At 45.4% G+C, this 25,963-nt stretch overlaps 1 protein-coding gene across 6 annotated transcripts in view; it reads left to right on the top strand.

The window, feature by feature from the left end:
- LOC144511902 (voltage-dependent L-type calcium channel subunit alpha-1S-like) overlaps positions 1–25,963 on the top strand; it is an 841,603-nt gene that overhangs the window by 121,385 nt on the left and 694,255 nt on the right. For all 6 annotated transcript variants that reach the window (XR_013500922.1, XR_013500923.1, XM_078242345.1 and 3 more), the window contains exons 13-18: positions 2,212–2,326; positions 3,449–3,545; positions 4,946–5,015; positions 11,801–11,933; positions 12,349–12,478; positions 12,640–12,699. Coding sequence is in view for 4 of the 6 variants with exons in the window: in XM_078242345.1 (XP_078098471.1) it covers positions 2,212–2,326; positions 3,449–3,545; positions 4,946–5,015; positions 11,801–11,933; positions 12,349–12,478; positions 12,640–12,699 (605 nt within the window). In the remaining 2 variants the exon portion in view is untranslated. The remainder of the gene's footprint in view (positions 1–2,211; positions 2,327–3,448; positions 3,546–4,945; positions 5,016–11,800; positions 11,934–12,348; positions 12,479–12,639; positions 12,700–25,963) is intronic.

Raw genomic sequence — 25,963 nt, forward strand, 5'->3', positions numbered from 1 at the left:
ACTAGGGGCATGGTTTCAAAATAAGGGGGAGCAGATTAGGACTGAGTTGAGGAGGAACTTCTTCACCCAAAGGGTTGTGAATCTATGGAATTCCCTGCCCAGTGAAGCAGTTGAGGCTACCTTGTTGAATGTTTTTAAGGCAGAGATAGATTTTTGAACAGTAAAAGAAATTAGGGGTTATGGTGAGCAGGCGGGTAAATGGAGCTGAGTTCATGAAAAGATCAGCCATGATCTTATTGAATGGTGGAGCAGGCTCGAGGGGCCAAATGGCCTACGTCTGAGCCTAGATCTTATATTTCTATGTCCAAATTTTCAGTCTGGCCTAAAAAAACGCTGTCGGGAGTAACCTTGAAGACTAAAATCTCTCAATTTCTCCTTAGCTGTCTGATATAAAGCAGAGGTGGATGCTCCCTCTGAGAACTAAGACCGAAACACCCAAAGAGGAGCACCTTGCCCTAGAATCTGTAAAATGTGTGTGTGACCTGCTCTTCAGAAACTTCCAGTGGCTAAATAAAAATAAATCCCTCTCTCTAAAATCAATACGTAACAATTTATTTATCTAACTAACAGTGAACAAATTAACTATTAAGAAACCGAATAAATTCCTTCTATATATTATTTCTGAATAAAACAAGATTCTAATGGTATGCTGTTCAAATAAATGCAATTCCCACTCATTCACAAAAATAGAATTTAATCACTCTCTGAATTACAACCAGGTTTTGTGTCTTCCTGAATATTTTGGGCCTTCTCTGTTGATCCTTCTGTCTGGAACTTCTTTCTTCTTTCATACATTTGCTGTCTAGATGGTGCTATGAGAGCCAGCAATTCTCAGTTGAGTTGAGAGCTGAGAGCCGTTAGCTCTGGCAAGTGGCAGTTGCTCTACTTCTTTGTTCCACTGACCCCTTCTTTTATACCTGTGATGACATATCAATATTTCCCACAATAGGATTGGTCCTAGGTTGTCAAAACCATCAGATTTAAATTTAAAAGGTATTTGGTATCTAAGTGCCTGATTCAAATTGATTGGCTAAATTCAAAAACCTGTTGTCTTAGTAAAAATTGCTGCTTGGCCTTTCGATACAAGTGTTTTAGTTTGGGTACTCTATGTACTTGCATTTTTTAAAAACTCTAAGCACAGAAAAAACACCACCTTTTAAAGGGATCATGTGATGCTTTACCCCGCAGCATTTTACAATTTTACCATTCTTATAACACCAAATTCTAATTTCCTGCCTCCCAATCTACAATTACTCTACCCAATTTCGCAACATATCGTACCAGTTCACACACAACAGTGGGAGTTCCACCAGCAGAACTGTTAATGAAACATGGGTCTCAGAACAAGATTGAGCCTTGTGATGCCACATTTGCTCAGAAAGGTAGAGCTAGCCAAAGTACCCAGAAAGCAAGCCATGATTCACAGTAATCTTTGGTCAATGAAGCCATATATTAGAGGAACTTTGATAGTAAATCAAGTTGGATCCCCGGGATTATTGTCTCCAAGACCCTTTTCATACCTAGTGGACCTGGAGGGACAGATCATTTGTAAACACGTGGCCCATTTGAAGAGTAGAGAAACATTTTAGCAGTCAGTGTTGCTATCAAGAAATGTTTTTGAAACTGTCAAGCACTGAAGTACTCGATCGACCTGTTATCGACATAACTGATATCTCCATGGAAGCAAATAGTGATGAATCACCCATGTTTGAAGAGGTACCCATTATTGCTGTTCCTGTTAGTGTCGATCCTGTGGAAGAATCTCAGACATCAGAATTACACCACTTTATAAGATACAGAAAGCCCCCTTAAAGACTCGACTTATATTTGTCCAACTATGCCATAATGTTTAGTTAGTAGTTAGGAGGGAGTAAATTAATTATTGAAGATTGTATAAAGGAGTTATTGTCCCTCTAAGGGCAACACAACAGAACAAGTGTGCCCTGCCTTGGTGACCAATCGAGACTCAGTGTGGAATCACCCCATGGGTAAGAGAGGCTCCTCGGCAGACACATTTTGGGAGCTGGCTACAGCCATGCAGCTGCTATACAATTCTGATTAATAAATACCTTTTGTGTTCACTCATGAAGTCTGTGGAAACGCATCTTTACAATATATTTGATGGATACTTTGCCCATTTGTAACTGTGTTGGAGTTTGGATATTTGGTGTTTTTTTATGCACATTGGGATCCTGAGCTTAGTTTCTCCAGATATTCTGTTGAATGTTTTCTTGGCCATTGCAGTTGACAATCTAGCAGAGGCAGAAAGTCTGACATCAGCTCAGAAAGAAGCAGCAGAGGAGAAGAAGAGGAGAAAGTTGGAGAGGTGAGTGTGAGAGAGCAGGATAGAGATGAGTAAGGGAGATGGCAAAGGAAAGTGTAAGGAAAATTTGCCATCACCAAACGCTGGGAACTCTGTGGGATACAGTGGCCAGTTCAGTGCTGCAGTTAGACATGGAACAGCTCCATCTCATTCAACAGGAACTCCATATTTAGAAAATTCAGATCAAAACACCCGCCCCAAGATTTTAGTTTGAGCAAATAATCTAATTTTGAAGGAGTAACTCCTCGATAACCAGCCAATTTGCTCAGTAACTCGGAACAGGTCCAGGCTCCTGAGAACTGGCATCGGCTGAGTCACTAAAAACTGATCCATGCAGATCAGTCAGTGACAACCAGCCCAAACCTTTGATTCAAGAACAGAGGATGCTGGAAAAATTCACAGGCCTACCAGCATCCATAGGAGGAGAAACAGAGCTAACACCTCGAGTCATAGACCTTTCGACTCAGTCACTGAACCAGCCAAGCCTGAGGCCTTGGTCACTAAGGCCCAGGCCTCAGGCTTGGGCACTAAGTAGTGTCCCAGGCATCAAGCTTGGTCACTAAGGCCTAGACCTCAGTCTGGGTCACTGAGGAATGGCCCAGGCCTCAGGTTTGGTCACTAAGACCAAGGCCTCAGGTTTGGTCACGAAGACGGCACTGCAGCATAGTGGGCAGCACGGTAGCATAGCAGTTAGCACTGCTGCTTCACAGCTCCAGGGACCTGGGTTCGATTCCCGGCTTGGGTCACTGTCTGTGTGGAGTTTGCACATTCTCCTCGTGTCTGCGTGGGTTTCCTTCGGGTGCTCCAGTTTCCTCCCACAGTCCAAAGATGTGCAGGTTAGGTTGATTGGCCATGCTAAAATTGCCCCTTTGTGTCCTGAGACGCGTATGTTAGAGGGATTAGCGGGTAAATGTGTAGGGATATGGGGGTAGGACCTGGGTGGGATTGTGCTCGGTGCAGACTCGATGGGCCAGTTGGCCTCTTTCTGCACTGTAGGGTTTCTATGATTCTATGAAGACTTGGACCTCAGGCTTGGTAACTGAGGACCGGCTTTGCAGCTGCATTGGGTATGCAGCCAGTCCTTTGATTTGCTGTTCAATCCTGTATTCTATATTGATTATTCAGAGCTGCCAATCCAGGCCGTTCAGAAGAAGAGAAGCTACTGTTGAAGAAACTTGAACTGGCAAAGCTGAAGGCTGAGGGCATTCCCACCACTGCCAAGGTCAGAGTTAAACTCATTCGTGCCAGACAATCACAACTTTGGTGTCACAGAATTTTTACCTTGCTGAAGGAGGCCATTCAGAACAATTGAAACATAAAAAAGTTGCAGCACAGAAGGAGGCCATTCGGCCCATCTTGTCCATGCCAGCCTGAGGACACGCAGGTGGATTAGCCATGCTAACTTGTCCCTTAGTGTCCCAAGATGTCGGTTAGGTAGATTATCCATGATTAATATGCAGGGGTGAAGGGGATAGGGCAGGGGAGAGGGGTGGGCCTAAGTAAGATGCTCTTTGGAGAGTGAATGCAGACCCGGTGAGCCAAATGGCTTCCTTCTGCAATATAGGGATTCTATGATTCAATGTCACTCCTGACTTGTTCTACTTAATGTCTAAACCTCAGTGTTTAAAGGCTCTGAAGCCTGAATTCCTCCTTTATTTTGTTGATCATCCATTACTCAAATTCTACAGAACCTCCTGACAGAAAATCATCAGCATGCGGCACGGTAGCACAGTGGTTAGGGGCGGCACGGTAGCACAGTGGTTAGCACTGCTGCTTCACAGCTCCAGGGACCTGGGTTCGATTCCCGGCTTGGGTCACTGTCTGTGTGGAGTTTGCACATTCTCCTCGTGTCTGCGTGGGTTTCCTCCAGGTGCTCTGGTTTCCTCCCACAGTCCAAAGATGTGCGGGTTAGGTTGATTGACCATGCTAAAAAATTGCCCCTTAGTGTCCTGAGATGCATAGGTTAGAGGGATTAGTGGGTAAAATATGTAGGGATATGGGGGTAGGACCTGGGTGGGATTGTGGCCGGTGCGGACCCGATGGGCCGAATGGCCTCTTTCTGTACTGTAGGGTTTCTATGATTCTATGAAGATTCCCTCTAGTTTTTCCTTGTGATACCAATAGATCATCACAGCCTTTAACTTGAAGCAACCTGTTTCAACAGAATGAACTTTATGGAAAAATACCATACTCGAGACATCATTTAATCCATGAACACATTTAATTTCCACAATTTTACTGCCATTATTGTTGTTAAAATCACTGTTGTAGTTGTTCTTTCTCCGTCTCCAGTGGGGTTCGGTGGGTCTGGGGTTTGGCTGCTCCCAGCTTGCCCTGTCATCCACCCAGCCCTGAGTCACTGAGGACCTGGTCTGGCTCCCAGGTATGGACTCAAATTGCAGGTGTCAACAGGACAATATTGAAAGTGAACGCTGGACTTAGCTTTGGCAACGGGGTGGGATATATATTTTGGCATGTTAACTGCTGTATGTATACCCTAGGGTCGAGAATGGCACTCCCTGTACAGGTTCACTGTGCTAGGTAAGAGTCTAAGCTGGGGATTGGTGTGTATGTAAGAATTGTGTTGCTACATTCCTCATGGCATCTGTTTAACATTTGCAGCTGAAAGTGGATGAGTTTGAAGCTAATGTCAATGAAGTGAAGGAGCCTTACCCTTCTGCTGACTTTCCAGGTAATTCCAGGATAAACTATTGATTCCATTTCACTAATAAAGGGAAGACAGTTTACAGAAACATCTTGCATTTTCATAGCATCTCGTGCAGGTTAGGTGGATTGGCCATGGGAAATGCACGGGCTTACGGTGATAGGTTGGAGAGGAGGGCATGGTTGGGATGTTTTTTTGGTGAGTTGGTGCAGACTTAATGGACCAAATGTCCTCTTTCTGCACTGTAGGGATTCTATGATTCTATTATTAGCACAGTAGCACAGTGGTTAGCACTGCTGCCTCACAGCGCCACCCCTGGCTTCAATTCCTGGCTTGGATCACCGTTTGTGCAAAGTCTGCACATTCTCCCAGTGTCTGCGTGGGTTTTCTCTGGGTGCTCTGGTTTCCTCCCACAGTCCGAAAGACGTGCTGGTTAGGTGGATTGGCCGTGCTAAATTCTCCCTCAGAGTACCCGAACAGGTGCCGGAGTCTGGCAACTGAGGGATTTTCACAGTAACTTCATTGAAGTGTTAATGTAAGCCTACTTATGACACTAATAAATAAACTTTAAAACTTTAAGACCTCGTGGGGTAACATTCACTCTAAGCTGCCTGAGCGTGCCGCAATCTGGAATGTGTTGCACAGCGACACAAGTTGTGTACAAGTAATGGTCCCTTTAAGACGTGCACATGCACAGTGGCATGTCATTCTTAAAGAGACCTTGCAGTGCTACAAGCCAGCTGGCTGCTGCAAACAGAAGTTGGAAAGAACATTGGCGTGGAATCTCCTCTTTTTTTAAAAAACAGTGCCATGGGCTGAGACAACAACCCAGTGCAGGAAGGTGGGATTGGGAAGGGTATCTGGGTGCCCTCAGGCTCGCAGGGAGGATTAGGAAGGGTATCTGGGTGCCCTCAGGCTCGCAGGGAGGATTAGGAAGGGTATCTGGGTGCCCTCAGGCTCGCAGGGAGGATTAGGAAGGGTATCTGGGTGCCCTCAGGCTCGCAGGGAGGATTAGGAAGGGTATCTGGGTGCCCTCAGGCTCGCAGGGAGGATTAGGAAGGGTATCTGGGTGCCCTCAGGCTCGCAGGGAGGATTAGGAAGGGTATCTGGGTGCCCTCAGGCTCGCAGGGAGGATTAGGAAGGGTATCTGGGTGCCCTCAGGCTCGCAGGGAGGATTAGGAAGGGTATCTGGGTGCCCTCAGGCTCGCAGGGAGGATTAGGAAGGGTATCTGGGTGCCCTCAGGCTCGCAGGGAGGATTAGGAAGGGTATCTGGGTGCCCTCAGGCTCGCAGGGAGGATTAGGAAGGGTATCTGGGTGCCCTCAGGCTCGCAGGGAGGATTGGGAAGGGTATCTGGGTGCCCTCAGGCTCGCAGGGAGGATTAGGAAGGGTATCTGGGTGCCCTCAGGCTCGCAGGGAGGATTAGGAAGGGTATCTGGGTGCCCTCAGGCTCGCAGGGAGGATTAGGAAGGGTATCTGGGTGCCCTCAGGCTCGCAGGGAGGATTAGGAAGGGTATCTGGGTGCCCTCAGGCTCGCAGGGAGGATTAGGAAGGGTATCTGGGTGCCCTCAGGCTCGCAGGGATAAGATAGGCTGATGTGCTATAACTTTTCTATGGTTCGATAGGTGCATAAATTATTGAAAGTGACCAAACCAAATGAGAAAATAGTTAATAAAGCACACTGTGTCCTAGCCTTTAATAATAGTAGCATGGAATATAAAAATAAGGAGGTTGTGTTGAAGTTTTTCAGTTTCAGCTGGAATATTGCATCTAGTTTTGGGCACCACACTTTAGAAAAGATGCTAAGGCACTGGAGACAAGATTCACGCAAATGGTTCGAGGAATAAGAAACTTCAATTTGAAGATTTATTGGAGAATTTTTCTTGGAGTAGACTGAGAGGAGATTTGATAGAGGCATTCACAATCACAAGGGGTCTGGGCAGATTAGATGGGGTGAAACTTGTGAAGGGACCAAGAATGAAATGGCACAGATTTAAAGTAATTAGTAAATGAAACAAAAAATGATATGGAAAGAAATATTTTTATACAGCGAGTGGTTAAGATCTGAGACTGTGTGGAGGCAGGCTCACTCAAAGTGTTGAAAAGGGAATGGGACTGTTATCTGAAAAGGAAGAATGTGCAGGATTATGGGGAGAAGGCAGGGGAATGGCACTAAGTGAATTGCTGATTTGGAGAGCTGGCTCAGACACAGTGGGCCAAATGGCCTCCTTCTGTGCTGTGACAATTCGGTCATTCTGTTGCCTCTGGACTGAAGGCATTTAAATTAAAGTCAAGTTCTCCCCAACTACTTTCTTAGTTGTGACCTTTCTGTTCCTGCAACAAACTCTCAAGCTTTTCTAGATGGAAAGCATTGTCCCTCTCACTTGGAGTTCCCCCTACCTGAAGCTCGAACTTTAGCCTCCACTCTTCTAGGTAAATTGTGGCTATGACGACCTGTTCTATTTTAGGCTCTGTATCTTCTATCTTGGCTGAGATGTTCGGACGGCATCATTTCACAGTAACTTCATTGTAGTGTTAATGTAAGCCTACTTCCGTGGGCGGCACGGTAGCACAGTGGTTAGCACTGCTTCACAGCTCCAGGGACCTGGGTTTGATTCCCGGCTTGGGTCACTGTCTGTGTGGAGTTTGCACATTCTCCTACGTGGGTTTCCTCCGGGTGCTCCGGTTTCCTCCCACAGTCCAAAGATGTGCGGGTTAGGTTGATTGGCCAGGCTAAAATTGCCCCTTAGTGTCCTGAGATGCGTAGGTTAGAGGGATTAGTGGGTAAAATGTGTAGGGATATTGGGGTAGGGCCTGGGTGGGATTGTGGTTGGTGCAGACTCGATGGGCCGAATGGCCTCTTTCTGTACTGTAGGGTTTCTATAATTTCTATGATTTCTATGACTTTGAATTTGCTCAAGGTCAGATTTGTTTCATTTGCAATACATTTGATCCCAAACAAGCTCCCAATTTGTCACAGACAGAATATGTGTTTCTTACTATCTGGGATCAGTGTGTACCGTATAAGATACATGTGTGTTTTCTTACCCTCCAAGTGATTATCCAAATTTTTCCCATTGTAGCAGCAAGCTTCTTGTAAATTAGAAAATAAAAACAAACTTTCCCCGGAGATTTAAAATGTGACATTTCGCTCACTCGGCGAACCCACACTTTTACTCTCACAAATATTAGTTGTAGATGAGAGGGAAGAATATGGTTACAAATGATTGACTCCTCAGATACTGAAGCAGTCCATGTTCAAATGCAACAAGTTCTGGACAATATCCAGGCTTGAGCTGACACGTGGCAAGTAACATTCACGCCACACAAATGCCAGGCAATGACCATCACCAAGAAGAGACACTCTAACCACCACCCCTTAAAGTTCAATGGTGTTACCAACACTGAATCCCCCACTGTCAACATTCTTGGTTACCATTGACCAGAAACTCAATTGGACTAGCCACGTAAACACAGTGGCTACAAAAGCAGGTCAGAGGTTAGGAAAACTGCGGTGAGTAACCCACCTCCTGACTCCCCAAAGTGTGTCCACCATCTTCAAGGCACAAGTCAGGAGTGTGATGGAATACTCCCACTTGCCTGGATGGATGCAACTGCAACAACACTTAAGAAGCTTGACACCATCCAGGACAAACCAGCTCAGTTAATTGGCACCACATCCACTTCCTCGACCACGACGCTCAGTAGCAGCAGTGTGCACTATCTACAAGATGCACTGCAGCAATCCACCAAAGATCCTTCAACAGCACCTTCCAAATCCACGATCACTTCCATCGAGAAGGACAAGAGCAGCAGATACATGGGAACACCACCACTGCAAGTTTCCCTCCAAGCTACTCATCATTCTGACTTGGAAATATATTGCTGTTCCTTTGCAGTCGCTGGGTCAAAATCCTGGAATACAGTCCAGCGTCTGTTCGGGTCAATGCACCTAACCAGTATGTCTTTCAGAATGTGGGAGGAAACCGGTGCACCTGGAAGAAACTCACGCAGACAGGGGGAGAACGTGCAAACTTCACTCAGAGAGTGACCCAAGCTGGGAATCGAACCCGGGTCCTGGCGCTGTGAGGCAGCAGTGCTAACCACTGTGCTACTGTGCCGCCCATTCTCAAGTGAAGTTGAAGTTAGAACAGATTGTGTCCTTCTCCCAATTTCATTGGTTATTTATTATCTTGACTGATTAGTTGTGTGCAGCTCATTTAATGAAACCAGTTCATGGAACAGCTTCTTGCTCTTTTAAAAGCATGACTATCTCACCACATGACCTGCTCCACTTCCAGAGTCCTCTTCCAAATAATATGGGTGGCTAGGTCAACGACTCTGTGTGATGACTTTCACACCTTCAGACCTTGAGACACCCAGTGCCTTTGTATCCTAATGAGCTATTCAATTTCCTGTCGAAGTAATTTAATTTAGGTTTTTGAAAAGGTAACTAAATACGTTGATAAGGGTAGTGCAGCTGATGTGGTTTACATGGACTTCAGTAAGGCCTTTGACTAGGTCCCATATGGATGGCTGGTCAAAACGATTAGAGCCCATCGGACCCAAGGCAAGTTGGCAAATTGGTTACAAAATTGACTTGTTAATAGGAGGTAAAGGGTGATGGTGGAAAGCTGCTTTTGTGATTGGAAGCCTGTGACCAGTGGTGTGCCACAGGGATCGGTGCTGGGACGCTTGCTGTTTGTTGTATACATTAATGGCTTGGATGTGAATGTAGAAGGTATAATTAGTAAGTTTGCAGATGATACGAAAATTGGTGTTGTTGATAATGAGGAGGATGGTCTGAGGCTGCAGAATAATATTGATCAGCTGGTAAATTGGGCAGAGCAATGGCAGATAGAATTTAATCCTGATCAGTGTGAGATGATGCCTTTTGGGAGATTTGGTAAGGATAGAATATACAAAATGAATGGTAGATCCCTAAGGAGTATTGAGGAACAAAGTGACCTTAGGGTCCAAGTCCATAGATCCCTGAAGGTGGCAGCACAGATAGATAGGGTGGTGAAGAAGGCATGCGGAATGCTTGCCTTCATTTTAGATAAGTACATGGAACTTAGTAAGATAGAGGGTTATAAGTAAGCCTAGTAATCGCTAAGGTAGGGACATGTTCGGCACAACTTTGTGGGCTGAAGGGCCTGTATTGTGCTGCAGTTTTTCTATGTTTCTATTAGCTGGGCATAGAAGATAGGAGCCAGGAGGTCTTGGTACAACTTTATAAAACATTGGTTAGGTCACAGATGGAATATTGTGTGCAGTTCTGGTCACTGCACTATCGGAAGGATGAGATTGAACTGGAGTGGGTGTGGAGGAGATTCACCCGGATGTTGCCTGGGGTGGAGAGATTAAGGTATGAAGAAAGACTGGTTAGGTTGAGGTTGTTTTCCCTGGAGCAGAGGAGGCTGAAAGGTGTACAAAATTGAAAGTCGAATTTAGGGTAGATCGTAAGAACCTTTTTCCTCTGACAGAGGTGTCTTAAGAGCAGAGGGCATAGGTTTACGAAGATAAGTGGTTTAGCGGGTTTCTGTGGAAAAATATTTTCCCCCAGAGGGTGGTGGAAATATGGAATGCGTTGTCTGAAAGGGTGGTGGAGGCAGGTTCTCTCACAACATTAAAGAAGCATCTGGACGAGCAGTTAAGTCACCAAGGCACAGTAGGCTATGGACCAAGTGCTGGTAAATGGGATTAGTACAGATTGGTATTTGATAGTGTTACAAATCAGATCGGATACCTCAAGGTGTTCTGTGAAGCTCGCCTGACCTATAATGTTTTACGTTGAATTTGGCTGGGATGAGAATGAGAGTTTTCACTCCAGGTGTGATTCAACTGACCCAAGAGGAGCTTTTATCAAAAACTAAGTTTAATTAAGAATATTGTTGACATTCCCAGTAAGACAATTAGCAAGAACATTTAACAATTACAGACAAGGAACACAACAACCATGATAATGTATAATTCTGAAGGAAATATCTCTAATGTGTTACAACCAAAGCTAACATCCAAAACACAAAACCCTCCAAATAAACACAATACAGCATAGGTTAATGCCCACTTATTACAGGTATCTAGCCTCCTGGGTTGAGTGCTGAAAATCCCTTGTGAAAAAGCTCAGAAGAGATTGTAGTCGAACCTATTTCCCAAAACACAGCTTCTTTAAGGCTGAACCAAACAAAGAAAAAAAAAGCAGTAGAGAAAGAGACTGCTTCTGAGCTTGCTGCTAAACTGCTTCCAAAAACACACCGCCCAAAACGAAACTAAAAGCCCAAAGGAAAAAAAACCCTCTCACTGACTGTCACAAACGAAACTGAAAGCCCTATCATCTGACTGCCACAGCTTAGCTCCACCCCCTGATGCGCGATTAATCCACTCGGGAGGCTAGATCGTACCCGGGAATAAAGGCTTTTATTAGCAACAAGAATAGAGCATACTGCTTAACAATACAATCCCAGACTAAGGGGTCACTAGGAAGTGCAGTGACCTTTATACTCCTATAGGGAGGCGGAGCCAACCGGAGTGTACCACAGAACAATGCTAACAGGTGGAACACCCCAACCCTAACCCCAACAGTAACAAGAGTAACATATGTACAAGTACCCATAGTGGTAACCATCTATGGTTCAGTACCCATAGTGGTAACCATCTATGGTTCACCACACCCCCCAATGACATTGCTGAAGCTATAAGCTGCATGATTTTAAAAAAACTTCCTGACAATAGTTGGCATAGACCTGGTGGGCCAAAGGGCCTGTTTCTATGCCGTGTGACTCTAATCCAGCCTTTCTGTGCTTTCTGCAGGTGATGATGAGGAGGAGGAGCCCGAATTCCCCCTGAGCCCTCGGCCTCGGCCTCTTGCTGAACTGCAGCTGAAAGAGAAGGCAGTCCCCATGCCCAATGCCAGTTCCTTCTTCATCTTCAGCCCAACTAACAAGTAGGTATCTCGGCTGTTTGGAGGAATGGAGATTGTCAATTTTACTCCATTATTTTAAGGTCAGAGAGATCAATTGGAAATTACTGCCTAATCTAATGTGTGTTGTAGGGAAGTTACAGAAGCTGCTGTTAAGGACAGAGTAACTTAGCACTTGGAAAAATACAAACTGATCAAAGAGAGCCAGGATTGGTGTGCACCCTGGTATCTTTCTGTCCACCTGAGGGGGCAGGTAGAGCCTCGGAATCCCCGCCTTGTAACAGTAAACAGTTGTATTCTACTTAACATCTTCAAAGGTGAAAAACTGCTACTATCTTTCTTGTTGCTGTTCTGAAACTGCTCTTCACAGGAATAACTCCTTCAGATCTCATAAACCTGCCCCTTGCTGACAGATTGCACTTAATTCTGTCTCTTCTAGATTCCGCAAATTGTGCCACAGAACTATAAATGCAACCACTTTTACAAACTTCATCCTTCTCTTTATCTTGCTGAGCAGTATCTCACTAGCTGCAGAAGACCCCATTCGAGCAGATTCTTTCCGGAACCAGGTGAGAGGTTTACTTTTTGACACAAGGGATATCTTTGTTTCTGAAAAGCTGTTGTTGTAAATGTTACTGTACTATCAAGTTTGTATTCTCAAAATGTTCTCTCTTACTAACCAGTCTACTGAATAATCCTCTAATTGCCACTCTTTGCATTTACTTTCCAGATCCTTGCCTATTTTGACATTGTTTTTACTGCCATTTTCACCTGGGAAATTATCCTGAAGGTAATGCTTCATGTAATGCATTGTCTGTCTGTCTCCCTGGCTGTTGTAAAACAATTCTGACAGGGCTGGGCAGACCAGATGCAAGGATGTTGTTTCCTCTGTCTGAGGGGAGGATCCAAAACAAGGGCTCACACTCTCAGGATACAGGGCCATCCATTTTGGACTGAAGAGAAATTCCTTCACTCTGAGGGTGGTGAGCCTTTGGCCAAATCACTGAATATATTTAAGAGGGAAATAGATGCTATTTATTCATCATAGAAATCATCATAGAAACCCAACAGTACAGAAAGAGGCCATTTGGCCCATCGAGTCTGCACCGACCACAATCCCACCCAGGCCCTACCCCCATATTCCTACATATTTACCCACTAATCCCTCTCACCTACATATCTCGGGACATTAAGGGCAATTTTTAGCATGGCCAATCAACCTAACCTGCACATCTTTGGACCATGGGAGGAAACCGGAGCACCCGGAGGAAACCCACGCAGACACGAGGAGAATGTGCAAACTCCACACAGACAGTGACCCAAGCCGGGAATCGAACCCAGGTCCCTGGAGCTGTGAAGCAGCAGTGCTAACCACTGTGCTACCATGCCACCCTATTCTAGACGCTAAAGATGTCAAGGGGGTGTGGCATTGAGACAGAGGATCAGTCATGATAATACTGAATAGCAGAGCAGGCTCAAAGAGCCGAATGGCCTATTCCAGCTCCTGGTTTTTATGTTAATTGGGTTTGCTTGATATGACTACTCTTTACTAATTCATGCTGGCTCTCTTTGATCAGTTTGTATTTTTCCAAGTACTCTGTTCTTACACATTAGATTAGGCTGTAATTCCCAACATATATCTCTGACCCGAAAATAATGGAGTAAAATTGACAATCCAAGTGGAGACATTTTCAAAAGGAAATTGCAGAAGTTTAAGGGAAAAAATATACAGGTCAAAGGGGAATGAGCGGCAGTAGAATTACAGTAAATGAATTGCTCAACCAAAGAACCAGCAAACTTATTGGTTGGCCCTGCTGCTTCACAGCGCCAGGGACCTGGGTCCGATTCCCAGCTTGGGTGACGGTGTGTGCGGAGTCTGTGCGTTCTCTCCATGTCTGTGTGGGTTTCCTCCGGGTGCTCCGGTTTCCTCCTGCAGTCCGGGGGGCGTACTGGTTGGGTACATCGGCCATGCTGCGTTGTCCCTTGGTATACCCGAACAGGCACCAGAGTGTGGCAACTAGGGGATTTTCATAGTAACTTTGTTGCGGTGTTGATGTAGGCCCACTTGTGACACACGTTCTCCCTGTGTCTGCGAGGGTTTCTTCCGGGTGCTCTGGTTTTCTCCCACAGTCCAAAAGACATGCTGGTTAGGTACATTGGCCATGCTAAATTGTCCCTCAGTATACCCGAATAGGCGCCGGAGTGTGGTGACGGGGGGATTTTCACAGTAACTTCATTGCAGTGTAAATGTAAGCTTACTTGTGACACTAATAAATAGAATTTACCATAGGCACAATGGGTTATCTCTATGCTGCATGATTCTTCGAATACACTTGCACAAATCTTCTGTCTTTTTCATATCCCTCATGAGCTTTTTCTCAGTGTTTCTTGAGGACCTTGGCACTTTTTGTATCCTTTTGCTTTTCTTCATAACTCCCCCAGTTTACAATTGTCTCACTCGTCAGGCAAAGTGAGTGTGGGTATTTGGAAGACAGTGGGAATCCGGTGCAGGGGGAAAGGGCTTTCTAACTTTTTAATCTTCAGAGAGTGATCTTGCCCTGCTACAGTAGTAGAGGCTACAAGAGAGAGAGCTGATTGGCGAGTAGTGAGGAAGGTCAGGTAAATATTTACAACTTTTATCACTTATAGTTTCTCAGGTCTTTTTGTGCTTTATAGTTTGTAAGGGCTATATTCTAATGTAGTTCCACTTTTCAAGAAGGGTGGTAGAGATGAACCAGGAAATTACAGACCGGTGCGTCTCCCGTAGGAAAGCTATTGGAAACAATTCTGAAGGAGAAAATGAATCCCAACTTGGAAAGGCATGGGTTAATTAGGGATAATGGCTTTGTCAGAGGGAGATCATGCCTAACAAATTTGATGGAATTTTTTTAAAATGTGATCGAGTGTGTGGATGAAGGAAGTTTACTAAATGTACTTTATATAGATTTTAGCAAAGTCACACATGGGAGACTGATTGAGAAGTTTGAAGCACATGGAATTCAGGGAAACTTGGCGAGATGGATCAGAAGCTGGCTTGGTAATAGGACACAAAGGGAGGCCACTGATCGGTGGTGTACAAGATTCAGTGCTGAGACCCTTATTATTTGTTGTAACATGAATGATACAGATGATAATGTGGGGGAATGATAAGCAAGTTTTCAGATGACACTAAGATTGCTAGGGTGGTTAACAGTGAAGAAGAAGGTCGTAGGTTACAGGAAGATATAGATGGGCTGGTCTGATGGGCAGAGCAGTGGCAGATGGTATTTAACCCTGATAACTGTGAGGTGACTAACCTGGTGGAGTTTTTTGAAGAAGTGACCAAAATGGTTGACGAGGGAAGGGCCGTGGATGTCGTCTATATGGACTTTAGTAAAGCGTTTGACAAAGTCCCTCATGGTAGGCTGGTGAAAAAGGTTGGATCTCATGGGATAAAGGGGGAGGTGGCTAGATGGGTGGAGAACTGGCTTGGTCACAGAAGACAGAGGGTGGTAGTGGAAGGGTCTTTTTCCGGCTGGAGGCCTGTGACTAGTGGTGTTCCGCAGGGCTCTGTATTGGGACCTCTGCTGTTTGTGATTTATATAAATGATCTGGAAGAAGGTGTAACTGGGGTGATCAGTAAGTTTGCGGACGACACAAAATTGGCAGGACTTGCAGATAGTGAGGAGCATTGTCAGAAGCTACAGAAGGATATAGATAGGCTGGAAATTTGGGCAAAGAAATGGCAGATGGAGTTCAATCCTGATAAATGCGAAGTGATGCATTTTGGTAGAAATAATGTAGGGAGGAGCTATATGATAAATGGCAGAACCATAAAGGGTGTAGATACGCAGAGGGACCTGGGTGTGCAAGTCCACAGATCCTTGAAAGTGACGTGACAGGTGGAGAAGGTGGTGAAAAAGGCATATGGCATGCTTGCCTTTATAGGACGGGGCATAGAGTATAAAAGTTGGGGTCTGATGTTGCAGATGTATAGAACGTTGGTTCGGCCGCATCTGGAATACTGCGTCCAGTTCTGGTCGCCACACTATCAGAAGGACGTGGAGGCTTTGGAGAGAGTACAGAGGAGGTTTACCAGGATGTTACCTGGTATGGAGGGGCTTAGTTATGAGGAGAGATTGGGTAAACTGGGGTTGTTCTCCCTGGAAAGACGGAGGATGAGGGGAGACTTAATAGAGGTGTACAAAATTATGAAAGGCATAGATAGGGTGAACGGTGGGAAGCTTTTCCCCAGGTCGGTGGTGACGTTCACGAGGGGTCATAGGTTCAAGGTGAAGGGGGGGAGGTTTAACACAGATATCAGACGGACATATTTTACACAGAGGGTGGTGGGGGCCTGGAATGCGCTGCCAGGCAAGGTGGTGGAGGCGGACACACTGGGAACATTTAAGACTTATCTAGACAGCCATATGAACGGAGTGGGAATGGAGGGATATAAAAGAATGGTCTAGTTTGGACCAGGGAGCGGCGCAGGCTTGGAGGGCCGAAAGGCTGTTCCTGTGCTGTATTGTTCTTTGTTCTTTGTTCTTTGATGCACGTTGGAGGAAGTAACAAGACGAGGGCGTATTTAATGAATGACAGCACACTGGGAAACTCAGAGGAGCAGATTGATCTTGGGGTTATTATTCACAGATCCCTGAAATCGACAGAGCAGGTAAATAGGATAGTTAAGAAGGCATATGGGATACTTGTTTTTATCAGTTGTGGCACAGAGTATAAGAGCAAGGAAGTAATGTTGGAACTGTACATAGTGTTGGTTAGGCCACAGGTGGAGTACTGTGCGCATTCTGGTCACCTCACTATAGGAAGGATGCGATTGCCCCAGAGGGGGTACAGAGGAGGTTCACCAGGATGTTGCTTGGATGGAGCATTTGAGAAACTGGATAGGCTTGGATTGTTTTCTCTCGAGCAGAGAAGGCTGAGGGGGGACATGATTGAGGTGTATAAGATTATGAGGGGTGCGGATAATAAGCTGCTGTTCCCCTTGGTTGAGGGGTCAATCACGAGGGGACATAGTTTTAGGGTAAGGGGAAGGAGATTCAGACGATTAGAGAAAAATAATTTTTACTCTGAAGATGGTGGGAATCTGGAATCCACTGCCTGAGGAGGTAGTGGAGGCTGGAAACCTTACAACCATATCTGGTCCTATGAAATGATGTGGCGATGCCGGCGTTGGACTGGGGTAAACACAGTAAGAGTTTTAACAACACCAGGTTAAAGTCCAACAGGTTTATTTGGTAGCAAATGCCATTAGCTTTCGGAGCGCTGCTCCTTTGTCAGATGGAGTGGATATCTGCTCAGATAAACCAAATAAACCTATGAAATGAGGCAGGCCAGGTGGAAAATGTCAGAGTGGGGGAGCAGTTTGGAAATATTGATCATCAAAACATAGGAAATAGAAGCAGGAGCAGGCTATTTGGCCCTTCATGCCTGCTTCGGCATTCAGTACGATCATGGCTGATCATCAAATTCAATACCCTGATCCTGCCTTACCTCCATATCCCTTGAACCCTTTAGCCCCAAGAGCTATATCTCATTTCTTGAAATCATACAATGTTTTGGCTTGAATTACTTTCTGTGGAAATGAATTCCACAGATTCACCACTCTCTGGTTGAAGAAGTTTCTCCTCACCTCAGTCCTAAAACTATTGCCCCTAGTTCTGGACTCCTCCACCATTGGGAACATTCTTTCTGAATCTACCCTGTCTAATCCTGTTAGAATTTTATACGTTTCTAGGAGACTCCTTCTCACTCTTTTAAACTCCAAAGAATATAATCCTAACCGACTTAGTCTCCCCTCATATGACAGACCTGCCATTTGACAAATCAGCCTGGTAAATCTTTGCTGCACTTCCTCTATAGCAAGGACATCCTTCCTCAGATAAGGACACCAGACTTTTACAGACTTTGAGATGGACCACAGAAAGCATTCTTTCTGGTTGTATTACAGCTTGGTATGGCTCCTGCTCTCCCATCATGGCTGCATCGACCACAATTCCACCCAGGCCCTCTTCCCGTAACCCCACATACTTACCCTGCTAATCCCCCTGACATTAAGGGACAATTTAGCATCGCCAATCAACCTAACCCGCACATCTTTGGACTGTGGGAGGAAACCGGAGCACCCGGAGGAAACCCACGCAGACACGGGGAGAATGTGCAAACTCCACACAGACAATGACCCAAGGCCAGAATTGAACCCGTGTCCCTGGCGCTGTGAGGCAACAATGCTAACCATTGTGCCACCGTGCCGCCCCTAATCCCATTTCAATCCCATTAATTTTCCCAAAACCATTTCTCTACTAATACTGATTTCCTTCAGCTCCTCACTAAAACTTGTTTCTCTCAGAACTTCTGGTACATTATTCATGTCATCCTTTGTAAAGATTAGAAACAAAGTCTGAATTTAGTTCCTCAGCCATTTCTTTGTTGCCCATTATGAATTCTCCCATTTCTGACTGTAAGGGGCCGACATTTGTTTTTGTCAATTTTCTCTTCACATAAGAACATAAGAAATAGGAGCAGGAGTAGGCCATCTAGCCCCTCGAGCCTGCCCCGCCATTCAATAAGATCATGGCTGATCTGAAGTGGATCAGTTCCACTTACCCGCCTGATCCCTATAACCCCTAATTCCCTTACCGATCAGGAATCCATCTATCCGTGATTTAAACATATTCAACGAGGTAGCCTCCACCACTTGAATGGGCAGAGAATTCCAGAGTTTCACCACCCTCTGAGAGAAGAAGTTCCTCCTCAACTCTGTCCCAAACCGACCCCCCTTTATTTTGAGGCTGTGCCCTCTAGTTCTAGTTTCCTTTCTAAGTGGAAAGAATCTCTCCATCTCTACCCTATCTAGCCCCTTCATTATCTTATAGGTCTCTATAAGATCCCCCCTCAGCCTTCTAAATTCCAACGAATACAAACCCAATCTGTTCAGTCTCTCCTCATAATCAACACCCCTCATCTCTGGTATCAACCTGGTGAACCTTCTCTGCACTCCCTCCATGGCCAATATATCCTTCCGCAAATAAGGGGACCAATACTGCACACAGTATTCCAGCTGCGGCCTCACCAATGCCCTGTACAGATGCAGCAAGACATCTCTGCTTTTATATTCTATCCCCCTTGCGATATAGGCCAACATCCCATTTGCCTTCTTGATCACCTGTTGCACCTGCAGACTGGGATTTTGCGTCTCATGCACAAGGACCCCCAGGTCCCTCTGCACAGCAGCATGTTGTAATTTCTTTCCATTTAGATAATAATCCAGAAACTTTTACAGTCAGTTTTTATGTTTCCAGCCAGCTTACTTCCATACATTTTCCTCTTCTTAATCAATCCCTTGGTCCTCCTTTGCTGAATTTTAAACTGCTCCCAATCCTCAGGTCCATTACTTTTTCTTGCCAATTTGTATGCTTCTTCTTTGAATCTAATACTATCTGTAATTTCTGTTGTAAGCCATGATTTAGCCACAATTCCCTTATCACTCTTGTGCCAAACAGGAATAAACAATTTCTGGAGTTCACCTATTTGTTCCTTAAATGCCTGCCATTGCCTGTGCACTGTCTTTCCTTTCAGTAATGTTTCCCAGTCCATCATGGCCAATTCATGTCTCATACCATCATAATGTAATATGGTTCAACATTATATTGGAAAAGGATAAAAATCAGCCATGGATTAAGATCTCAGACTGGAAAAGGGCAAATTTTAGGGGTTGAAAAGTTGGACTGGAGCAGGTTTGATTGGAAAAGCATTTTGGTGGACAAAGCAGTGGATGAAAAATGGGAGACTTTCAAAGGAGAGATGAATAGCGTGCAAGCTAGGAACATACCCATCAGAAATACATTTGGGGTAACCAAAGCTGGAGTATCCTGGATGACTGAGGATATTGATAAGAAAATACAGAAGAAAAAAGTATATGACACATGCTGGAATAATAATAGCAATAGAAAGCAGGAAGAGTATCTTAAATGAAGGAGAGCGGCTAAGGCTGGAATAAGGATGGCTAAGAGGAAGCATGAGAAAAGCATGGCAGACTGCGCTAAAACAAACAGCAAAATGTTTTTCGAACATTGTGGCACACTGGTTAGCACTGCTTCCTCACAGCACCAGGGACTTGGTTCGATTTATCGCCTTTTATGGCCTTTATCGCGAAGGGGATGGAGTATAAAAGCAGGGGGGTCTTGCTGCAATTGTACAAGGCACTGGTGAGGCTGCAACTAGAGTACTGTGTGCAATTTCGGTCCCCTTATTTGCGGAAGGATATATTGGCCTTGGAGGAAGTACAGAGAAGGTTCACCAGGTTAATACTGGAGATGAGGGGGTTAGCTTATGAGGAGAGATTGAGTAGATTGGGCCTGTACTCGTTGGAGTTTAGAAGGTTGAGGGGAGATCTTATCGAGACGTATAAGATAATGAAAGGGCTAGACAGGGTAGAGGCAGAGAGATTCTTTCCACTTAGAAAGGAAACAAGAACTAGAGGACACAGCCTCAAAATAAGGGGGAGTCAGTTTAGAACAGAGTTGAGGAGGAACTTCTTATCTCAGAGGGTAGTGAATCTCTGGAATTCTCTGCCCATTGAAGCAGTGGAGGCTACCTCATTAAATATGTTTAAGTCACAAGTAGATAGATTTCTGATCAATAAGGGAATTAAGGGTTATGGGGAGCGGGCGGGTAAGTGGAACTAAACCACTATCAGATCAGCCATGATCTTATTGAATGGCGGGGCAGGCTTGAGGGGCTAGATGGCCTACTCCTGCTCCTATTTCTTATGTTCTTATGATTTCTGGTTTGGGTGACTATGTCGAGTCTGCACGTTCTCCCCGTGCCCCGAGTTTCCTCTGGGTGCTCCGGTTTTCTTCCACAGTCTGAAAGACGTGCTGGTTAGGTGCATGGGCCATGCTAAATTCTCCCTCATTATAGCAGAACAAGCGCCGGAATGTGGCGACTAGTGGATTTTCACAGTAACTTCATTGCAGTGTTCATGTAAGCCTACTTGTGACACTAATAAATAAACTTAAAACCTAATGGTAACAGATTAGTGAAGGATAGAGAGGGGCCCATAAGGGACAAGCAGGGTGAACTGCTCACTGAAGTGGATGGTATGGCAGAGGTACTAAATGAGTACTCTGCTTCTGTCTTTACCAAATTAGAAGATGCAACAGTGGTCTAGTTGAAAATGTGGGTGTTGAGGACCTGAACATTATAGTGACAGAAAAAGGGGAGGTGCTAAAAAGGCTGGCAGCACTCGAGTAGACAAGGCGCCAGGCCCAGATGAGATTCATCCTAGATTGCTGAGAGAAGGAAGGGAACAAATTGTGGAGCCATTTACAGACTTTTCCAGGTGTCTCTAAATCCAGGATTAGTCCCAGGGCACTGGAGGATTGCAAATGTGATGCCATTTTTTAAAGAAAGTGGCAAAGGATAACCCAGGAAACAGCAGACCTGTCAGCGTGACATCAATAGTGGGAAGATTAATGGAGGCAATAATACAGGATAAGGTAAATATACACTTCGAGAATAATAAGTTAATATTAGACAGCCAGCATGGCTTTGTCAAGGGCAGGTCATGTCTGACCAATTTAATTCAGTTCTTTGATGAGGTAACACAGGCAGTGGATGAGGGTAGTGCCATGGATGTTGTATATTTAAATTTTAGGGAAGCATTTGATATAGTGCCACATGCAGGACGGTTAACAAATTAGAAATGTTTGGGATTGATGGGTCATAGAATCCCTACAGTGCACAAGGAGGCCATTCGGCCTATCAAGTCTGCACTGATCACAATCCCACCCAGGTCCTATTCCTGTAACTCCATTGGGTCCTTGGCAGCATGGATTAGAAATTGGCTAAGAGATAGGAAACAGAGGGTAGGAATAGATAGGCTATTAGACTAAAGTGCTGTTCCCCAGGGATCAGTATTGGACCCTTGCTTTTTCTGATTTAAATAAATGATTTAGAGATGGGTGTTGAAATTGGCAGATGATACTAAGCTGGGGAGAATAGTGAATTGTGAGGATGATGCTGAGAGACTTCAGAGGGGCATTGACAAGTTGGCCAGATGGACAGTTACCTGGCAGATGAATTTCCATGCAGTGAAATGTGAGGTAATGCATTTTGGTAGAAGAAACATGGGGAGACAATACAGGCTCAATGGAATAAATGTGAGGAGATTCCAGGAGCAGAGGGACCTTGGGGTTCAAGTGCATCATTCTCTGAATGTGGCCAGGCTCGTTGAAACAGTTGTTAAGAAGGCTGATAGGATCCTTGGGTTTATAAATAGAGGCATAGAGTATAAAAGCAAGGATGTGGTGCTACACATAGAACATAGAACATAGAACATTACAGCGCAGAACAGGCCCTTCGGCCCACGATGTTGCACCGACCAGTTAAAAAAAAAAACTGTGACCCTCCAACCTAAACCAATTTCTTTTCGTCCATGAACCTATCTACGGATCTCTTAAACGCCCCCAAACTAGGCGCATTTACTACTGATGCTGGCAGGGCATTCCAATCCCTCACCACCCTCTGGGTAAAGAACCTACCCCTGACATCGGTTCTATAACTACCCCCCCTCAATTTAAAGCCATGCCCCCTCGTGCTGGATTTCTCCATCAGAGGAAAAAGGCTATCACTATCCACCCTATCTAAACCTCTAATCATCTTATATGTTTCAATAAGATCCCCTCTTAGCCGCCGCCTTTCCAGCGAAAACAATCCCAAATCCCTCAGCCTCTCCTCATAGGATCTCCCCTCCATACCAGGCAACATCCTGGTAAACCTCCTCTGCACCCTCTCCAAAGCCTCCACATCCTTCCTGTAATGTGGGGACCAGAACTGCACACAGTACTCCAAGTGCGGCCGCACCAGAGTTGTGTACAGTTGCAACATAACGCTACGACTCCTAAATTCAATCCCCCTACCAATAAACGCCAAGACACCATATGCCTTCTTAACAACCTTATCTACTTGATTCCCAACTTTCAGGGATCTATGCACACATACACCTAGATCCCTCTGCTCCTCCACACTATTCAAAGTCCTCCCGTTAGCCCTATACTCAACACATCTGTTATTCCTACCAAAGTGAATTACCTCACACTTCTCCGCATTAAACTCCATCCGCCACCTCTCGGCCCAACTTTGCAACCTGTCTAAGTCTTCCTGCAAACTACGACACCCTTCCTCACTGTCTACCACACCACCGACTTTGGTGTCATCAGCAAATTTGCTAATCCACCCAACTATACCCTCATCCAGATCATTAATAAATATTACAAACAGCAGTGGCCCCAAAACAGATCCCTGAGGTACACCACTTGTAACCGCACTCCATGATGAATATTTACTATCAACCACCACCCTCTGTTTCCTATCCGCTAGCCAATTCCTGATCCAATTTCCTAGATCACCCCCAATCCCATACATCTGCATTTTCTGCAGAAGCCTACCATGGTGAACCTTATCAAACGCCTTACTAAAATCCATATATACCACGTCCACTGCCTTGCCCCCATCCACCTCCTTGGTCACTTTCTCAAAAAACTCAATAAGGTTAGTAAGGCACGACCTACCTGCCACAAAACCATGCTGACTATCACCTATCAATTCATTACTCTCCAAATAACTATAAATCCTATCCCTTATAATTTTTTCCAACATCTTGCCGACAACAGAAGTGAGACTCACCGGTCTATAATTCCCGGGGAAGTCTCTGTTCCCCTTCTTAAACAATGGGACAACAGTCGCTAACCTCCAATCTTCTGGTACTATACCAGAGGCCAACGACGACCTGAAGATCAGAGCCAGAGGCTCTGCAATCACTTCTCTTGCCTCCCAGAGAATCCTTGGATAAATCCCATCCGGACCAGGGGATTTATCTATTTTCAGACCCTCCAGAATATCCTGCACATCCTCCTTATCAACTGTAATACTGTCTATTCTACTCCCTTGCAACCCAGTGTCCTCCTCAGCTATATTCATGTCCCCTTGCGTGAACACCGAAGAGAAATATTGGTTCAATGCTTCACCAATCTCCTCCGGTTCCACACATAACTTCCCTCTGCCATCTATAACTGGCCCTAAACTTGCCCTAACCAACCTTCTGTTCTTGACATACCTATAGAACGCCTTAGGATTCTCTTTAACCCTATCCGCCAAAGTCTTCTCATGTCCCCTTTTAGCCCTTCTAAGCTCGCTCTTCAACTCCCTCTTAGCCAATCTAAAGCTTTCTAGTGCACTACCCGAGTGCTCACGTCTCATCCGAACATAAGCCTCCTTTTTCTTTTTAACCAACAAAGAAACTTTTTTGGTGCACCACGGTTCCCTAGCCCTACCAATTCCTCCTTGCCTGACAGGGACATACCTATCACAGACTCGCAGTAGCTGCTCCTTGAAAAAACTCCACATGTCGGACGTTCCCAGTCCCTGTAATCTCCTAGTCCAACCTATGTTTCCTAATTCTCTCCTAATAGCCTCATAATTACCCTTCCCCCAGCTAAAACCACTGGCCCGAGGTTCATGCCTATCCCTTTCCATCACTAAGGTGAACGTAACCGAATTGTGGTCACTATCACCAAAATGCACACCAACTTCCAAGTCTAGCACCTGGTCTGGCTCATTTCCCAGCACCAGATCCAATATAGCCTCACCTCTAGTTGGCCTGTCTACATACTGAGTCAAAAAACCTTCCTGCACGCTTTGAACAAAAACTGACCCCTCTAACGAGCTAGAGCTATAACAATTCCAGTCAATATTAGTCAAGTTAAAATCCCCCATAACAATTGCCCTATTACTTTCACTCCTAAGCAGGATTGACTCCGCAATCCTTTCCTCAACCTCTCTAGAACTTTTAGGAGGTCTATAAAAGACTCCCAACAGGGTGACCTCTCCTCTCCTATTTCTAATCTCCGCCCATACTACCTCAACAGATAAGTCCTCATCAAACCTCCTCTCTGACACTGTGATACAATCTCTGACCAATAATGCTACCCCTCCCCCTCTTCTACCTCCTTCCCTACTTCGACTAAAACATTTGAACCCCGGGACCTGCAGCATCCATTCCTGCCCCTGCTCTATCCATGTCTCTGAAATAGCCACAACATCGAAGTCCCAGGTACTGATCCACGCTGCAAGTTCACCCACTTTATTGCGAATACTCCTGGCATTGAAGTATACACATTTCAAACCCTGCTCCACCCCACCTCTGCAATGCCGTGCATTGCAGTCCCCATCCATGCATCCCTCACTTTCAGCCCCACTACTCAGGATCCCTCCCCCCCCCCGAATCAGTTTAAACCTCCCTGCATGGCCTTAGCAAATTTACCCCCCAGGATATTGGTCCCCTTCTGATTAAGGTGTAGACCATCCTTCTCATAGAGGTCACACCTTCCCCAGTACGAGCCCCAATTGCTTAAGTACCTGAACCCCTCCCTCCTGCACCATCCCCTCAGCCATGAATTCAAACCTTCCCTCTCCCTATTCCTCTCTAAACTATCCCGTGGTACAGGCAAGAGTCCAGAGATAACCACTCTGTCAGTCTTGGCCTTTAGTTTCCACCCCAACTCCATAAATCCCTGCCTAATATCCCCTTCCCCTATCCTCCCTATGTCGTGTGTCCCCACATGTACAATAACTTGTGGTTTATCTCCCTCCCCCCTAAGAGTCCTGAATACCCTGTCAGACACATCCCGGACCCCAGCCCCTGGTAGGCAACACACCAACCCTGAGTCCCTACCTTTAGTTCCGACCCTCCTATCTGTCTCCTTAATTGTGGAGTCCCCAATCACAAGGCCCAGTCTTTTACAGCCCCTAACCACCTGAGCTTTCTCACTCGGCTCACCCCCAGAGATCTGCTCTCTATGCTCAGTTGATTCCTCCTCAACTGTAGCCTCCAGCACCGAAAACCTATTATGGAGGGGAACCGCCCCAGGGGATTGTCTTCCCGATTGCTTCTTACCCCTCCTCCTGGCATTGACCCAAGCCTCATTTCTAGGAGTTACTATTTCTCTATAACTCCTATCAACTTCCACCTCCGCCTCCCGAATTATGCGGAG

Source organism: Mustelus asterias, chromosome 25, assembly GCF_964213995.1.
Source record: "Mustelus asterias chromosome 25, sMusAst1.hap1.1, whole genome shotgun sequence".
NCBI classification, from domain to species: Eukaryota; Metazoa; Chordata; class Chondrichthyes; order Carcharhiniformes; family Triakidae; genus Mustelus; species Mustelus asterias.